General features: G+C 36.4%; 1 protein-coding gene across 3 annotated transcripts in view; it reads left to right on the top strand.

Moving 5' to 3' along the window:
- SP4 (Sp4 transcription factor) overlaps nucleotides 1-15,931 on the top strand; it is a 59,403-nt gene that overhangs the window by 281 nt on the left and 43,191 nt on the right. For 2 of the 3 annotated variants that reach the window (XR_005652692.1, XM_039862504.1), the window contains exons 2-3: nucleotides 353-468; nucleotides 968-2,522. Coding sequence is in view for 2 of the 3 variants with exons in the window: in XM_039862504.1 (XP_039718438.1) it covers nucleotides 353-468; nucleotides 968-2,522 (1,671 nt within the window). In the remaining variant the exon portion in view is untranslated. The remainder of the gene's footprint in view (nucleotides 1-352; nucleotides 469-967; nucleotides 2,523-15,931) is intronic. The other variant, XM_039862505.1, reaches the window with a different exon arrangement.

Below are 15,931 nucleotides of genomic sequence, written 5' to 3' on the forward strand. Positions count from 1 at the left end.
ACCCTGCTCGGTTCTCCCCCCTCCCCCGGGGCCGCTGAGATGCTTTAAGGGGAGGAGGAGAGGGCGGGAGGGAATCAGGGGGAGGGAAGGAGGGTTGTGTTTTGTCTTAATGTCTGAGAGAGAACAACCTCCTTCTGGGTGTTGCTCTGGAGCCGATGGGTCGGGTTTCAAACCACGTTTTGTGATATCCCCCTCCTCCCTTCCCTCCTTCTCCCCCACCCCCTGCCGGTGTGCGTGGATCGCGGGTTTATGGAGATTAATGTTCAGGGGGAGGGGGAGAAGAGAAGAGGGGGAAGACGAATAATAATCCTAATAACCTGTTGTCGTGTGTGTGGGGGGGGGTTTGTTGCAGATCAGAAGAAGGAGGAGGAGGAGGAGGCGGCGGCGGCAGCGGCGATGGCTACAGAAGGAGGGAAAACCTCTGAGCCAGAGAATAACAATAAAAAACCCAAAACCTCAGGCTCCCAGGTAAAAGCAAACATATAAAAAAATTAATCACGAAACGTAAGGGGAGAGAGGGAGTTATGCCCTTTAAATGCCCAGAAGTGAAGAACAGAATAAAAATGTTTATCCACTCAAAGCATCTTTCTGAGGAAGTTTAATTGTAAATTCATAAAGGTTTCACATGTTTGAGGGTAACGTTGTTTAGAATTACATATGTGACTCAGACTATACGAAAATGGTGTATATTTTTCCCAAGGGCATTTTGAGTTTAGAAAAAATAACACTTTAAGAAAGTTTTTAAAAAATTTCCTTTTATTTAAACTTTATGTTACAGGATCTACTTCCTTATTCCTCTATCTTACTGTTTTTGTTAGTATTTCTTTTTGATTTCTGCCACTTCCTCAGTAAGTTCTGAAATGTAGAGCTGTCAAAGTAAATAAATAAGCCCCTCCCAACTACTGGCCGCCACTAAATCCGCCCACCTTTTTTTCCCCCCTCTCCTTTACCATCCCGTTTTGGGTAGGACTCTCAGCCCTCTCCTCTGGCTTTACTGGCAGCTACTTGCAGCAAAATAGGGACTCCTGGTGAAAATCAAGCAACTGGACAACAACAAATTATTATAGATCCAAGCCAAGGATTGGTGCAACTTCAAAATCAACCACAACAGCTAGAACTGGTAACCACACAACTTGCTGGGAACGCTTGGCAACTTGTTGCCTCCACTCCTCCTGCTTCAAAAGAAAATAACGTTTCTCAACCAGCTTCTAGTTCATCTAGTTCTTCCAGCAGTAATAACGGGAGTGCATCTCCTACAAAAACTAAATCAGGTAATTCTTCCACCCCTGGCCAGTTTCAAGTCATACAAGTACAAAATCCAAGTGGTAGTGTACAGTACCAAGTGATTCCACAACTTCAGACAGTGGAAGGCCAGCAAATTCAAATCAACCCAGCCAGTAGTTCATCTCTACAGGATTTGCAGGGTCAAATTCAGCTCATTTCTGCAGGTAATAATCAAGCTATACTCACGGCTGCTAACAGGACAGCTTCTGGAAATATTCTTGCTCAAAACTTGGCAAATCAGACAGTTCCAGTTCAAATTAGACCTGGTGTTTCAATACCACTGCAATTACAGACCCTTCCTGGTACTCAGGCTCAAGTTGTAACAACTCTACCAATTAACATTGGAGGAGTGACTTTGGCTTTGCCAGTGATAAACAATGTGGCTGCAGGAGGAGGGACTGGACAGGTTGGCCAACCTGCTACTACTACTGATAGTGGGACTTCCAATGGGACTCAGTTAGTTTCCACACCCACCACCACCACCGCTTCTGCCAGTACTATGCCGGAATCTCCCTCCTCCTCCACTACCTGCACAACCACTGCTTCAACATCTCTGACGAGCAGTGACACGTTAGTGAGCTCAGCAGATACAGGCCAGTATGCAAGCACATCAGCCAGTAATTCTGAACGCACTGTTGAAGAATCTCAAACACCTGCTGCTGCTGAGTCTGAAGCCCAGAGCTCCAGTCAGCTTCAGTCTAATGGAATACAGAATACACAGGATCAGTCAAATTCTCTCCAGCAGGTGCAAATTGTAGGCCAGCCTATCTTACAGCAGATCCAAATCCAACAACCTCAGCAACAGATTATTCAGGCTATTCCACCACAGTCATTTCAACTCCAGCCAGGGCAGACGATTCAGACCATCCAGCAACAGCCTTTGCAGAATGTTCAACTTCAAGCAGTAAATCCGACTCAGGTGCTTATCAGGGCTCCAACGTTAACCCCTTCAGGGCAAATCAGTTGGCAAACTGTACAGGTTCAGAATATTCAGAGTCTTTCCAATTTGCAAGTTCAGAATGCTGGGTTATCCCAACAATTAACCATCACCCCAGTGTCTTCAAGTGGTGGCACAACTCTTGCTCAGATTGCTCCTGTGGCTGTTGCTGGTGCCCCAATAACTTTGAATACTGCCCAGCTTGCATCAGTGCCTAACCTTCAGACAGTGAGCGTTGCCAACCTGGGTGCTGCAGGTGTTCAAGTGCAAGGAGTTCCAGTCACAATCACTAGTGTTGCAGGTAAGTTACTACAATCTTTTTAAGATCCGTTTATACCATTTTTAATAATAGTTATTGTTTTTCTTTGCTAATCCTTATGTTTGATGTAGACCTCTGAAGTAAACATAACTAAGGAATCTAAAATATACAGGAATATTATACTAACTGTTATAACTCACCAGTGTAATCTGTTCACTTTGGACATTTTTGTATTAGGTATTATGTGTTAAATTTGTTAGACAGCTTAATAAAATTCTTCCATAGAGCAAAACATGCTGATTAGAATCATAATTGTCTTCTGTAATTTAGACATCATATTGGAGTACATTTGAACTCTTTTCAGAAAACTCTAGTCAAAATGATGTTTATATATTCCTTAAGGGAAAGTAGTTCTAATGCTGAGTTAGTACAGTTGTGAGTCTGTTGAAGTTTCAATTCAATTTTGTAATAAGGCTAACTTTCTTAAATTGGGAGTTACTTCTCATGCTTCAGCATCTTGTTGTCCATGCTTTTGCATTTTGTAATACAGCATTGTTCTAGACTAGATATCGATGCAGTTGAGATAATTTTAAGTTGCAAATTGTTTAACTTTTGTCTGCTTTTCTGCTAAACCTGGGATTTGCTCAAGCTTTTGAGTTTATAGTCCTTCACTTATAAAATTGTATTTAAGTAAATCGTCGTTATTTATAGGTGTTTTTAGTGTGAAGTTGGTGGAAAGCAATTAAAAATGAAGTTAGTAAAGTGTCGCTAATTAGAATTAATTGCGGTAAGGTCATTTTAAAGCCAGTTATAAAGCAGTTATTTGTTATGCACATAAATTATACTTCTGAAGTAATTGGAAAACTAGTCTTGAGTATTTTAATCTTTCTGGACCAGTCTTATTTTACCTAATACCTTTTGTTTTCTAATAATTAAACACTTTATTGATTCTAATTTGGTGAAAGCCTAGTTGTGGTTTTAGTGCTTTTGATATTTTCAGATCTCTTTGGTTAAATATTTGTATTTTGATAATCTGAAATGAATAAGCATATCACTTTTGAATTACTTTCTTAAAATAAATTTCAGAAAAATTAAGCAAGGTTCTTGTTTTACAGTTAATACCTAAAGTAGATGTATATATTTAAATTTGGAAATTGCTGGATAGAGTTCTCTTCTAGAAAACAGAGGTTACATGTTTTGTTTACTCATTACCTGTAAACCAGAGCTATCCAATGGAATTTTCTGTGATGATGGAAATGTTCTATATTTGTTTTATCCAATATATTAGCCACTAGCCATGTGTGGCTATTGAGCACTTAAAATGTGTCTAGTGCAACTGAGCGACTAATTTTAAATTTTATTTACTTTTAGTTTAAATAGCCCCATGTGGCTAGTGACTCCTGTGTTATCAGTAGGGTAGTCAGAGTATTTTGTGTGTGGTACTTTTTCCCTTAAAACTATTACAACACAGCTATGTGAATGTTTCTCTGGATTATAATCCTTAGCTTGCTTTGTTCCTAGTCTTTTTCCATATGTTGACAATAAGTATCTCAGAAAAATGGCTGTTTTTGGTGGGTTGAAAGTTTGCATTGTCAGAGCAAAAGTTATTCCACTTATATATTATCTTGTCTATAAAACATTAGTTAGTGAATTATGACTATGAGAATTGAGTAATTTATAATTTATGTTAGATATGGTCAGTTCTGGTCTCTAATTAATATCAGTTACACTGTAGAGTTTTTCCCTTGCCCATTGTGGGGCTAAGCCAGTGTTACTGAGAGTCTAATCTGACTGCCTGACTCAGATTCACTTGAATGATGCATTATTATAAATACAGGATCCAGCTCCTGGAACTGTGATTTTGAGGGGATGTGGTCAAGGAATTTGCCTTTCAAACCAACTTTCCAGGTGATTTTAAATCTCACTGAAATTTCAGAACCAAGTTTCTAGTCATCAGCAATGAACCGGAGGAAAAATGTGGAAGCAGATGGATGTCGAACTAGTTCATATGTGCCTCAGAGAATGGATTTTGATGGCAAATACAACTTACAGTTTTTATTCCACAAACATATTGACTGGCCACGTGCTGAGCACTTCCAATAGGTGTGTTTAGTCTTTCATTTTCAGGGCTAATTTTTTTTTTTTTTTAATTTAAAGAGTTTACATGTTGTGGGGGGCACTTAAGTGTGTGAAGAAATTTGAACTTTACATAATTGGATTTTTTTTTTCCTCCTGAAACCAAAGATTTTAAATTTTGTTGATGTTGAAGAGTCTGTGTTCTAATAGATATGCTCAATCATTTTAAGTAGCCATGTTACAAAGACCAGAAATGTACCCTGATTTCTACAAGTCATTGCAGTTGATTTGGGCCTGGTTTGCAGATTTTACCCTATTTCCTAGCATATTAGGAGCTTGACAAATGTTTGCTTAATTAAGGTGTAGAAGATGATGGAGAAGATAGCAACTTGGAATTGTGAGCAATAGCCTGGAGTAGTTTTAATTAGGCTAATAAAATAGCTCTGTTTTCATTAATTTCTTTTGGTTTTGAGCTTTTAAGACCTTAAGAGTGGGACATGAGGTACTTTACTGTCTCTAGAAGGGAGAGAATGATCAAGTGACTATATATCCCTTTTATAAATGAGCCCTGGGAGTTCAGATCTTATACTTTGTGTCCCCATTCACTTTTTAGTACTTTTTGGTTGTTTTAGTACCCCACCCCAGGAGAATGGTATTGTTTAATTTTAATTTATAGGGAAAAATTTGCTCTAAATATTCATGACAACTATTACCAGAGTTTGAAATAGTTATTAGTAGTCAGCTTTTACAGAATACAGTGGCTCACTCAAGATCAAGGAACTAAAACTATTCCACTATCCATCCTCGTGTTACTCTTCAGGAGGTAGGGGAAAGGTCTGTATGAGGAAGGCAGAAAAAGAAAAAAATATCATATGAGGCAGATTGAATAAAACCAGTTCTTGACTTTATGAAATGAGAATGTTAGTGACAACCTGCAGGGAACATCATTCCTTGATAATGTATTTAGAATAATATATTTTTGTGGTTCGGTCTCAGCTTGAAATCCTGAGTTCCAGGCTGAGTGAGCATCTAGCATTTAGATAGTTAGACTTATAGTAGGAACTACAAATACATTTAACCTCTACTAACTATTGTTTGTTTCCTTGTTGGGATTCTGAATTTGACTTTGACTAAAGGAAAAGCAGAAATACTTGTTATAAGAGCAAAGATAACCAGTTATCCTTTGTTTTAATTAAGTGAGGAAAGTGGAAGATGATTTGCTCAAAAACTGTCTTATCACAATGTACTGTGGTGGTCAAAAAGCCCTAAATAAAATGAACTTTAGCAATTTCATCTCTTTAAAGAATTTAGAATATGTAGGAACCATTGGTATCTAAATCCCTAATTACCTTGTATTGGCTAGCATTTGATTGATTTTTGGCTGTAATCATCACATAGAGTAACAGATCATGCTATTGCTTTATGGATGGATATTTCTTTGTCAGTTTTAGTGGCAATTAACATTTTTATGCTAATTCTCACACAAAAGAAGTTCGGACTTGAGGATAAGAGGTTGCTGGCCCTTCAAGAACTTGACTCTTACTTTTCTCTACTTCTTTGGGGATTTAAAATGTAAAATCTGCGGATGTAGCAGAACCAGGAATGGAAGGCCCAGTTTTTCATTGTTGCTGACATTGGGGACCAAAGAAAATAATTGACATATTTAAAAACCTAACTTAATTCAGTAGAATCAACCTCTTGCATCACACTTTTTTCTAGAGCTATTAAAATTAGAAAATTGACTTGAAGTTTAATACAAATATGGTTTTCCTTTGCTGTATATATTCTAATTAGAGATTTAGATACCAATGGTTCCTACATGTCCTACAGTCTTTAAAGAGATGAAATTCTTAGAGTTAATTAATTTGAATTTCCCTTCTAGGCATCTTTATATATACACATGTTATGCAAACATACACACAAATGTATATACACATGTATATACGTTTACACAGATATCTGTATACGTCTACATATAATCCTGTGTTTGGTTGTTATTTCATTTTTCAGAGAGGCCAGGTTTACTTCTTTAATTTTATTTCTCTAAAATCTTCTAATTCTGTTCATTATAGATTGAAATTTGTTTTGAGGAACTTACATCATACCCTGTACAAGTGATGTAGGTTCTGAACTACCAAGTTGGTTTGACCCATTAGATGATATAAGATTTGTTGATGATAACAACAGTATTGTTGCCTATTTTTAAGATTTTCATGGAAGATAAAAAAGTACTCAATGTAGAGCCACATTAATTTTTTAAAAGGGCATCTTTGAGAGGGATTTCAGGATAGAAGAGCAAGGGGAAACAATTTTAATCGTCTGCTTTTAAAATTTGAACCAGGGAATATGTAACAAGTTATACTTAAGGATTACTGGAGCAGGGATAAAAGCAAGTTGAAAAAAATGAGAAGCTTGGTAAAGGAGGAAGATGGGGAAAAGTCGCTATACATAGATTTTGCAGAAAAAGCAGATGTACAAAATTATAGAATTTTAGTTTGAAAGGATCTTTGAGATTATTGCTCTCCAGTTGTAGCCTTTTGATATTGCTGCTGATGTCTATTTATAAAGGAATTTTGTATTTTTACTGTTATGTGAAAGCAGAAATATGGGTCAGAGGTTCTTCAGTGCTTGCTACATGAAGTACTGTAGGGATGACATAGTGAGGCTTGACAGTGAAAGGGGGAACCTGGCCAGGTGCCAGACCATAGGTATGTGTAGGCTCTTCTGTATTCTTCTGATCTAGGTATGAATTGAGGTTGAATGTTCATAATACTTATCATTTTGCCACCTAGTCAATGAGGAAATTGTGGCAAAGGAAACCTGTTGAACCACAAATTGCTTATACAAGTGTAGTAAGATAAAGGCTTAATGAAATTGTAGTTAACTTGGTAACTGAAAGATGATTGACCATCTTTCCTCCTCCCTCACTCTTAGGGGTGCTTTAGAAATGAAGCAACTGAAACCCAGAAAGACTTTCTGGTACTTTGTGGCAAAATGAGGACTAGACACTTGACTTCTGCTCCAGTTGTCTTTGTGCTGTATTTATGACTTTGTCATCCAAATATTTTGCTAGTAAATAAGTAAATGTAGTTGGGTTTAATTTAGGGGCCAGAGAGGGAGAGTATCCACTGGATATTCAGCCTTAGTATGTTGAATATGATATTGATGATATTGATGAAAAGCACAATTCTCCAGGTCTCTTTGTTATTGAATTTAACGGCGGAACCTAAGTGGTAGTATTTTGTTTTTTCTTGAAAGAGCACATTCAGAACTAAAGAGATCAGTACATTCGCAACAGCCTAAGGATTTGCTTACCTACACATAGAATGTGTAGGTAAGCAAATCCTTAGGCTGTTGAGGATGTATGTTTTCCTAAACTATAGTTAGAAATGGATTTTTAAAATGAAGCCTGTGGAGAGCAAAAACAAACATTTATTGTTTACCTAGTGTGTGTTAAATGCTGGGCTGGGTATTTATATTAACTCATTAAAACCCACAATATCCCTGTAAGATTGGTGTTATTGTACCACATTATAGATAGCCTCACTGAGCTCTAATTTCTGTGAGCAATTCTGCCCTCCAGTAACTGATAGTCATGATTTTAAGTCATCTCTGATTCTGAGGTTTTCATTCATGTGACATAAGGTGAAAGGGTAAGTCCACAAATAAAGGCTGTTTTTCACCCTTTTGTGTCTGATGCATACTAAAATCCTGTGAAGGGAACGCACTTTTGAAAATCGAAATACTGACTATGCAGTTAAGCTTTCTTCTAGCCCTAACATTCTATAGCACTAACAGACAATTATTAGCAAATGTAGTAAAAGATATGGTGGATAGAAACTAGTCTGGCTGCATGGAGGCCTGTGTGTTAAGCTCAGATTTTAAAATACTGTATGAAGATAGAAGGAAGCGCATAAGATTAAGAATAAAAACAAAAAGCAGCTTGACATTTTAAGAATAATGTCAGGAAAACAGAACCCCATAATAAAATCAGGCTTTTAAAATTATTTTAAACAACTTGTTAAATAAGGCTTGAAGTCAAAGCAAGAGACGCTCATTGCTTGAGCAAAATGGTGTATGTGGAGAAAACAGAAAAGGCAGAACTTGCCCATTTTGCTTCTTTAACGAGCAAGGAAAATGCAGTTATAGTTGAAATGACTAGAGCTATAACTCGCTCAGATATTTGTTCAAGGTAAGTGAGGAGATAAGGGACCTTTCATTGCTTTTCGGAAGTTACAGTGACCCAGATGAAAGCTAACTTAGGGGTCAGAAGGAACTTTTTAGGCCAGTATCAGTTAACTTAAAAATTATGTATCAGGAAAAAATTGAGCATGAGTAAGCACCTCACTTTTTAAAGACATTCTAAACTGCAGGTAAATGAGCTAGATAGCCATCTTTAACAGAATCCCTTGAATAAATTACCTAGCGGTTGACTTTAAACTAGGTTCATCTGTTCATTCTTTAGGGTTTCCAAATGAGTATACAAAGGAAATAACGTCAACACAGTGTATCTTGAGTTCAGTATTGATAGTCATGATTTCTCTAAAGGCTCATACTTGGTTGCTCAATTATATGAAAAATGGGGATTGTCCACCTCAGTAGAAGCCTTTGGTATTATGGCATAGGATTCTATCCTTGATATAGCCCTGTTTAACATCTTTATTCAAATACCAGACTGAAGGATGGCATATTTATTGAATTCAAAGATAAGACAAAGCTGGGAGACATTGCTAATAATTATGATGGGAAATAGAATTGAGATTCTGAGTGATCTTAAAAGGCTAGAATGCTTGGCCAGAATTAGCAAGGTAAATACAACAGGTAAGATCCTCTATTGAGGCAGTGTGTACCTACAAGATGAAAAACCTGGCTTGGCAGTAGGACTTGTGAAAGTGATTTGGGATTTATTGTAGTTAATATGAACTAAGAGTAGAATAAAGCTCCTTCTGCTTCTTAGACCATTTCTTCAGTATTGTGTACAGTACTAGGTGGCATATTTTAAATGGGACATTGACAAACAGGCAAATTATCAAGAGATTCCTTGGATGAAAAGTGTGGAAAACATTTTATACCAGCAATAATCGAAGAGTGGTCATTTTTATTGTTAAAAGAGAAAGTGTGACAGCTGTCTTTGGATATATGAAGGGCTGAGTTTTTTGAAATTGAAACAGTTCTGTTTTGTTTGTCCCTGGGAAAATAGTGGAATATGTATTTGGACTAAAGCTGTACAATAATAGAATGGTTTGATTCTTGAAGTAGTGATCTTCCTATCATTAGAGGCTGGATGTTCATCTGTCAAAGACATTATAGAATGTAGAAGAATTTTTTGTACTGTATAGAAAGTTTGATTAGATAAACTATGAGTCTTCATCTCATTCTAAATTTAAGATTCTATGAGTATTTGAGTACATGGTCCCATTCCTGGTACTTCTATCCTGCATATGGTGAGAGTGCTCAGTCAGTTAAACTGACATAATTGACTAAGTATTTAGGATTGGGGTTGGGGAGAGTGAGTGTCACATTTACCATTTTTTTTTTTTTAATTAGAAAGGCAGAGTTAAGGTGAATTCTGTTAAACAATAAATGCAGTACTTTCAGCCACAAATTAATAGATTTTTGTTCTTCATTATTTGTTAGACTTACTGTGTTCTTAGGTTGTATTTTTCTGGTCATTTGCACTTTTATTTGATGACTACCAAAGTATTCTTATTTTAAACATATACTTCAGTGTCCAACATTGAATTTGTAGTTAGGATATTTTGTCAGTAGCTATTTAACCATGGTCATGTTTCTGATACTGTCACTTTAGTGTGAAAATGTGATTACTTTTTCTTGAGAGGAATTGGAGAGCAGTTGGAAAATCAAGGATCCTAATTGACTTAAAACTTTGAGAAGTACTCACAGCCTCAAATTTGTTAATTTACCCTGTGGAGTAAGCAAATCCAGTGTGCCTGTCTTTTTGGCTCAGAATATCTAGCATCTAGGTGTTTTTAAAAGAAAATTTGAGACCTGAGACTCTTGAATTGAAAAACAATAATTCATTGAAGGGTCTCCTTTCCTTAGGAATGGTAATAAAGCTAGGAGTAGGAACTCTCTGTGCTTGGTCAGAGGTGCTATTCAAATAGTAGGTTTATTATTACTGCAGACGTGTGTACTGAGAGTCCTCCTCGCACGCAGATGTTTTGTGTTGGTCAGTCAGGGTGCAGCCACAAGAGGAGATACAGGAAAAAAAAGTTTATCATACTCACCGGTCCTAGAGAGACAGTCACTGTACACCAAGAGGATCACATGGGAGGGAGTGTCAAGGGAGCTGACTCAACCACATGGATGGGAAGCAGAGAATAGAGCGAGGACCCGTGGGCAAGTGGTTTTATTGGGGGCTCGGGGTGGAGTATACAAGTAAAGGTGTGAGGGAATTTCATTGGTTGTGTAAATGTTACTAGGTCACGGGGGAAGCTAGGAAAGAGTATTTCTGGTAGAAGCCACTCACATCACACTAGGACGCCTGATTGCCTGGATAGGGTGCTCACAGCCTGCTTGTGGGGATGTTGAGGCAGCAGGAAAAAAAAAATGACCTTTTAAAATTTATAATAAAACAGAACTAAGAATTAGAACTCTTACATTTTGGCTTGGGTGCTGCTCCCAACAGGTGGTACCTGTTCCATCCTGGACAAACATGTTATAATAGGACCTTCATTCTTTTTTTGTTCATTTATAAATTAATGGTATTAATTCCTTCTCTCTTTATCTCATAGGGTTGCAAAGATCAGAGGAGATAATATGTATAAAAAGGCTTTGCATATTATGAAGAAAACTACATATAGAAGTTAGTAACCTCTTAAAATCTTTACTTAGCGACACCCACTAGAAGAATGTGAAATAGTAAAGTGGGAGAATGAGTAGTTTTAGATATGGATATTAGCTTGTGTTCAGTATCAGAGCTAAAGAAGAGAGTTGTATGAAAGGAATAGCTGAAAGCTTCAGTGAAATGCAGCCAAGGATGTGGGGAGCGGTATCTACAGGCGAGAAAGCAGCTCTCTTTCAGCGTAGTGAGAAATACTGTGTGCGCAGTCTGTGTTAGGCTCTGAGTGTACTAACCTGTCTTAAAAGGGTGCTTATGTTGGGGAGATAAGGCTTCCATATGTCGGACAATGGCATGGCAGCTGCAGTTGCATATGAGCATTTATACTTAAGTACTAGGTTTCGAGATATGAAAAATGAGTGTGAAAGCTCAAAAAAGCGAGATCAGTGGATTGTAGTAAACAAGGAAGGAAGACTTTCTGTGGTGGAGATAGGACTTGAAACAGGCCTTGAACATTGGTTTGGAAAGGGAATATCTGAGACTTCGAGGGTGGAGAGGTGGAGTGGTGTTCTCTCTGCTCCATAGAGGCATAGTGGTCTCAACAGAGTAGCTCGGGGAATGCCAGGTGAGCAGCCTGCCACCCCTGTATCAACTAGAGAGGTTGTGTGTTTATTGGATTATTTCCTAACATTTTGTTTGAAGATAAAATTCTGCCAAAATAATAAGTTTGAAAAACATGAATCTAGTAGATGGAAGGAATTGAATGCAAAGATTTATGGTGCTAATATTAGAATATTTCTTTATTCAGAAAAGTGTGGGAAAGTAATAAACCAGGAGCCTAGTAAAAAGAATGTTGTAGCAGTGATTTAGTCATGAATTCATAGTGGACTCTAAAAAGAGTATGGCAGTGATGTTGCTTAATATAAAAAACAGGTTGTCAAACTCTTCTTTAGTGCACAGAATGGTGACATGAAAGAAATGGTAAGGGATAAGGGAAAAACATCAGATTTGCTTGTTTTCCTCTACTCTGTATCAAGCACAATAATAGACATTGAGAAACTGAAGATGGATGAGACATGTTTGCTGCTCTCACAGAATGTTATCTGTTTTGGGAGACATAACACATTTCTTTGCTTCTAAGACATACTTTTTTTTTTTTCATCTTAACATCTCTGAAATTGTAGTGTACCTCAATATCCTAAGCACGTCACAGTTTAATTAGCAGATTTTTTCTTATGATCACTCACATCTTAGACTCAAAGGAATTTGATGAATATATAGTTAATTAAATTACAATGTGGCATTTGATTTATAAAGGCTATGAGTGAGGTGTTATAGAAACCTAGAAACCCAGAGGAAAGAAAAAGTATTTCGGCTTGTAGGGTTCTGACAGTATTTTCATGGAGAGGGTGATAACTGAGCTCGGACATAAAGAATGACCAAAAATTTGCCAGGTCAGGATGAGAAGGGTAATTTCAGGTTATGTTGGATTTTACATGCACTTTGGAAATTCAGTCAAGGAGTCTTATATAAACATTGCCAAATTCAGGCTTAGATGAAGGAATATTAGTATACATTAAAGTTGAATTGCGAACCTCCTGTGGGCAGGGGCTGTGTTGTATATATTTATCTTATCTCACTTATTGATGAAACATTGCTCAGTAATCCTGATATTGAACTAAGAAAAAGGGTACAGGTGGAAAACTTTGATTTCATAGGAAACTGGGATGGATAGAGCCTTGGAATAGATTCAGGATGCATACTTGAAAAGGAATGAGAGAGTTTATGATCATAAAAATGATTAGTAAAATGAAATAGAAGGAACATACATCCGATTGTTTCATATGTTTTGGTACAGTTACAGGTGAGAATCTTAACAGTAAGGAATTTTGATAAGTGAAATTAAAGGTATTTAAAGTTTCCAGGTTGTTTCTGTCCCTCTGAAGGTATGGCATAGGTGCCTCATAATATGTCCAGTCAGAGAGGGTTTAGTACAGTTCTGTAAATAAATGAGTCAAGTTACCATAGCTTTTTGTCCACAGAAGCGGAGCTGTTTTTGCACAGGAGTATAGGAACCAGATAGTGATCTGTGCTGTGGTAAGTGCGTACCTGTGCCTGGTGTGGGGTTGGGAGAGGAGGTGTAAAATCCTTATTGGGTTGTAGTTGAGGGTATCTAGGCCAGAGAGTTGAGGGACAAGAGGGAAGAGGAAAAGACTAGATGCATATGGTGGCAAGTACTAACTGGATTTATATAGGGGAAGTAATTATGCTCAGTAAATCCAACTTGTTTTCCCTTATATTTAAATCTACATGTGAACCAATTTGGTTCATATTTGGTTCATAACATTGGACAGATATTCATCACAAATACTACAAACTATGCTTATCGAAGCAGTAATTTGATTATTGGCGATTTTATTAATATAGTTTTATAAAGTTAAAGCATGTTGTATTTTCATTTCTAGAATTTCTCACCTTTTGTACTCATTGATTCTAATGGTAGGGCAAGTAATTGGTTTTAGTAACCTCTTGATAGACTTTCATCCATTTCATGGACTCCTTGCTGGCAGACTGCATCCATTAAATTTAGTCAGCAAATAGGTACTCAGCACCTGTATTATGAGGCTCCCGTGTTCCTTCTAAGGTCGAATAATATGGAACCGAACTCTCACTTTCATAATGACCTTCTGATAGGTAAAGAAACCATGCAGTTTTCTTTCATGAATGAAACGAAATAAAAGGGTTCTTTTTTAACCCTTATGTTTGTTTTGTATTTTGGCTCACATTTACTGCATGTTTATAGTATGCCAGAAACTGTATGCAGCACTTGATATAGTAATTCATTTACTCTTCAGAATACCCTGTAAAGTTAAGTTTCATTGTAAGGTGCAAAAACTGAGGTCTGCAGTGGTAAAGAACTTGCCCAAGACCATATGATCCAAACACATTCTGTCTCTGGAACCCGTACTTTAACGATTACCACTTGCTGTCTCTCCCTATATCTTTCTATGTCTGTGTTTTCTGTGATCATTTGTGGAATTAATTTTTTTTCTATGTGTCAGACACTGTGCTTAAGCATTTTATGTGTATTAACTCATTTAATTTTTGCAATTCTATGAAAAAAATAATGATGATCTATAGAACAGTAAACCAAGGCTATCAAAGGTTAATATCTTTTTTCTCATTTTTATAGTAACAAGCTATCAAAGAAAATTAAAGCCCAATTTACATTTTACAAGAGATCGATACACCAGAGTAAATTTATAGTATATGAGAATAAATTTAGTCCATATTTGCAAAAGATGTGATTGAGTTCATTTTGTCTGTTTGTAAACTTGTATATGTGTGTACACATTTACATATGTACTTTTACTCATATTTGTGGACCCAGCATCGCCTTTGTTCTCCCAACCCTACCCTATATAACTAAAGATATCAACCCATTTGGGGGTAATTCTAGGTCATACAGTATGTTAAGCAGCCAGTAAGTGAGAATACCGTATAAGGCTAGTCTAGGTGAACAGCACTATCACCTGTCTTTACAGCTAAGCAATACTATCTTAAGTATCTTACTATGATTACTGTAGTATAATCAGTAAGGCACTGATTCTTATATCTTTAGTTGAGCACTCTATCTGTCTAGGGGCAAGGGACATATATGCCACAAAGTGAGAGAATTTAAAAAGATGTTATTACTTTGTGGTAGTCTATTGGTTGGGAATTTGAGGCTGATTAGAACATTTTCTTTGTTAAGTTTATGCATACTATAAACCAATTTTGAATGAGGTTTTTAAAACAGATTCTAGAAATATAAGCCATACAGGAGTCTTATATTTCATTTTCAATAACATTTGTGAAATAATATTGACATTTAATATAATGAAATATAATTTGTCACCATGTAGTAATATTAATATTTACATTAACATATACATTACTATTCATATTAATATAAAATTAACAAAGTTGTCAAAATGTACGAGGCCTATATTTTATGACTTGCTTCTTGATCAATATGTGACATGTCAGTAGATAGTAATTTGTCACTTTCTGAAGGAAATATCTTTAAAAAATGACTTTATGAAAACCCAGAGACCGTAAGAATTATACATATAGAATTTGTGTTCTTCATATAATTCTGCATGTCATTTTTATGTGCTATTAATTCAGTTAAAAAAGACAGGGATGGCACTATAACTTTATTATTGTAGTCTGGTTAGTGAATAATAGTAATAAATATTTGAGTATTTGCTAATGTATACCAGACATTGTTCTAGATGCTGAGGAAATAAAACATGTTTTCTATTCATGGGGCCTTCATTTTGTTCTAGGTGAGTCTTGTTTTATCTCAATTTTAGATTATTGCCATTCTTAATAGATGAGAAAATCAAGGCTCACAAAGTTAAATAATTTGCCCATTGTTACAGAATTAACACATGGGAGTGTTGGGGAAAGAACCCAGTTTCTATCTGGCTTCAAAACTCTTACTGCTGTTTTATCATAAATCCTTGGAGCCATGAAAATTAGTTTTCATGAAAAGTTTTTAAAGACTTTTTTCTCATTTTTACAGTAA

Source organism: Pteropus medius, unplaced genomic scaffold (genome assembly GCF_902729225.1).
Source record: "Pteropus medius unplaced genomic scaffold, Ma_sr-lr_union100, whole genome shotgun sequence".
Taxonomy (NCBI): Eukaryota; Metazoa; Chordata; class Mammalia; order Chiroptera; family Pteropodidae; genus Pteropus; species Pteropus medius.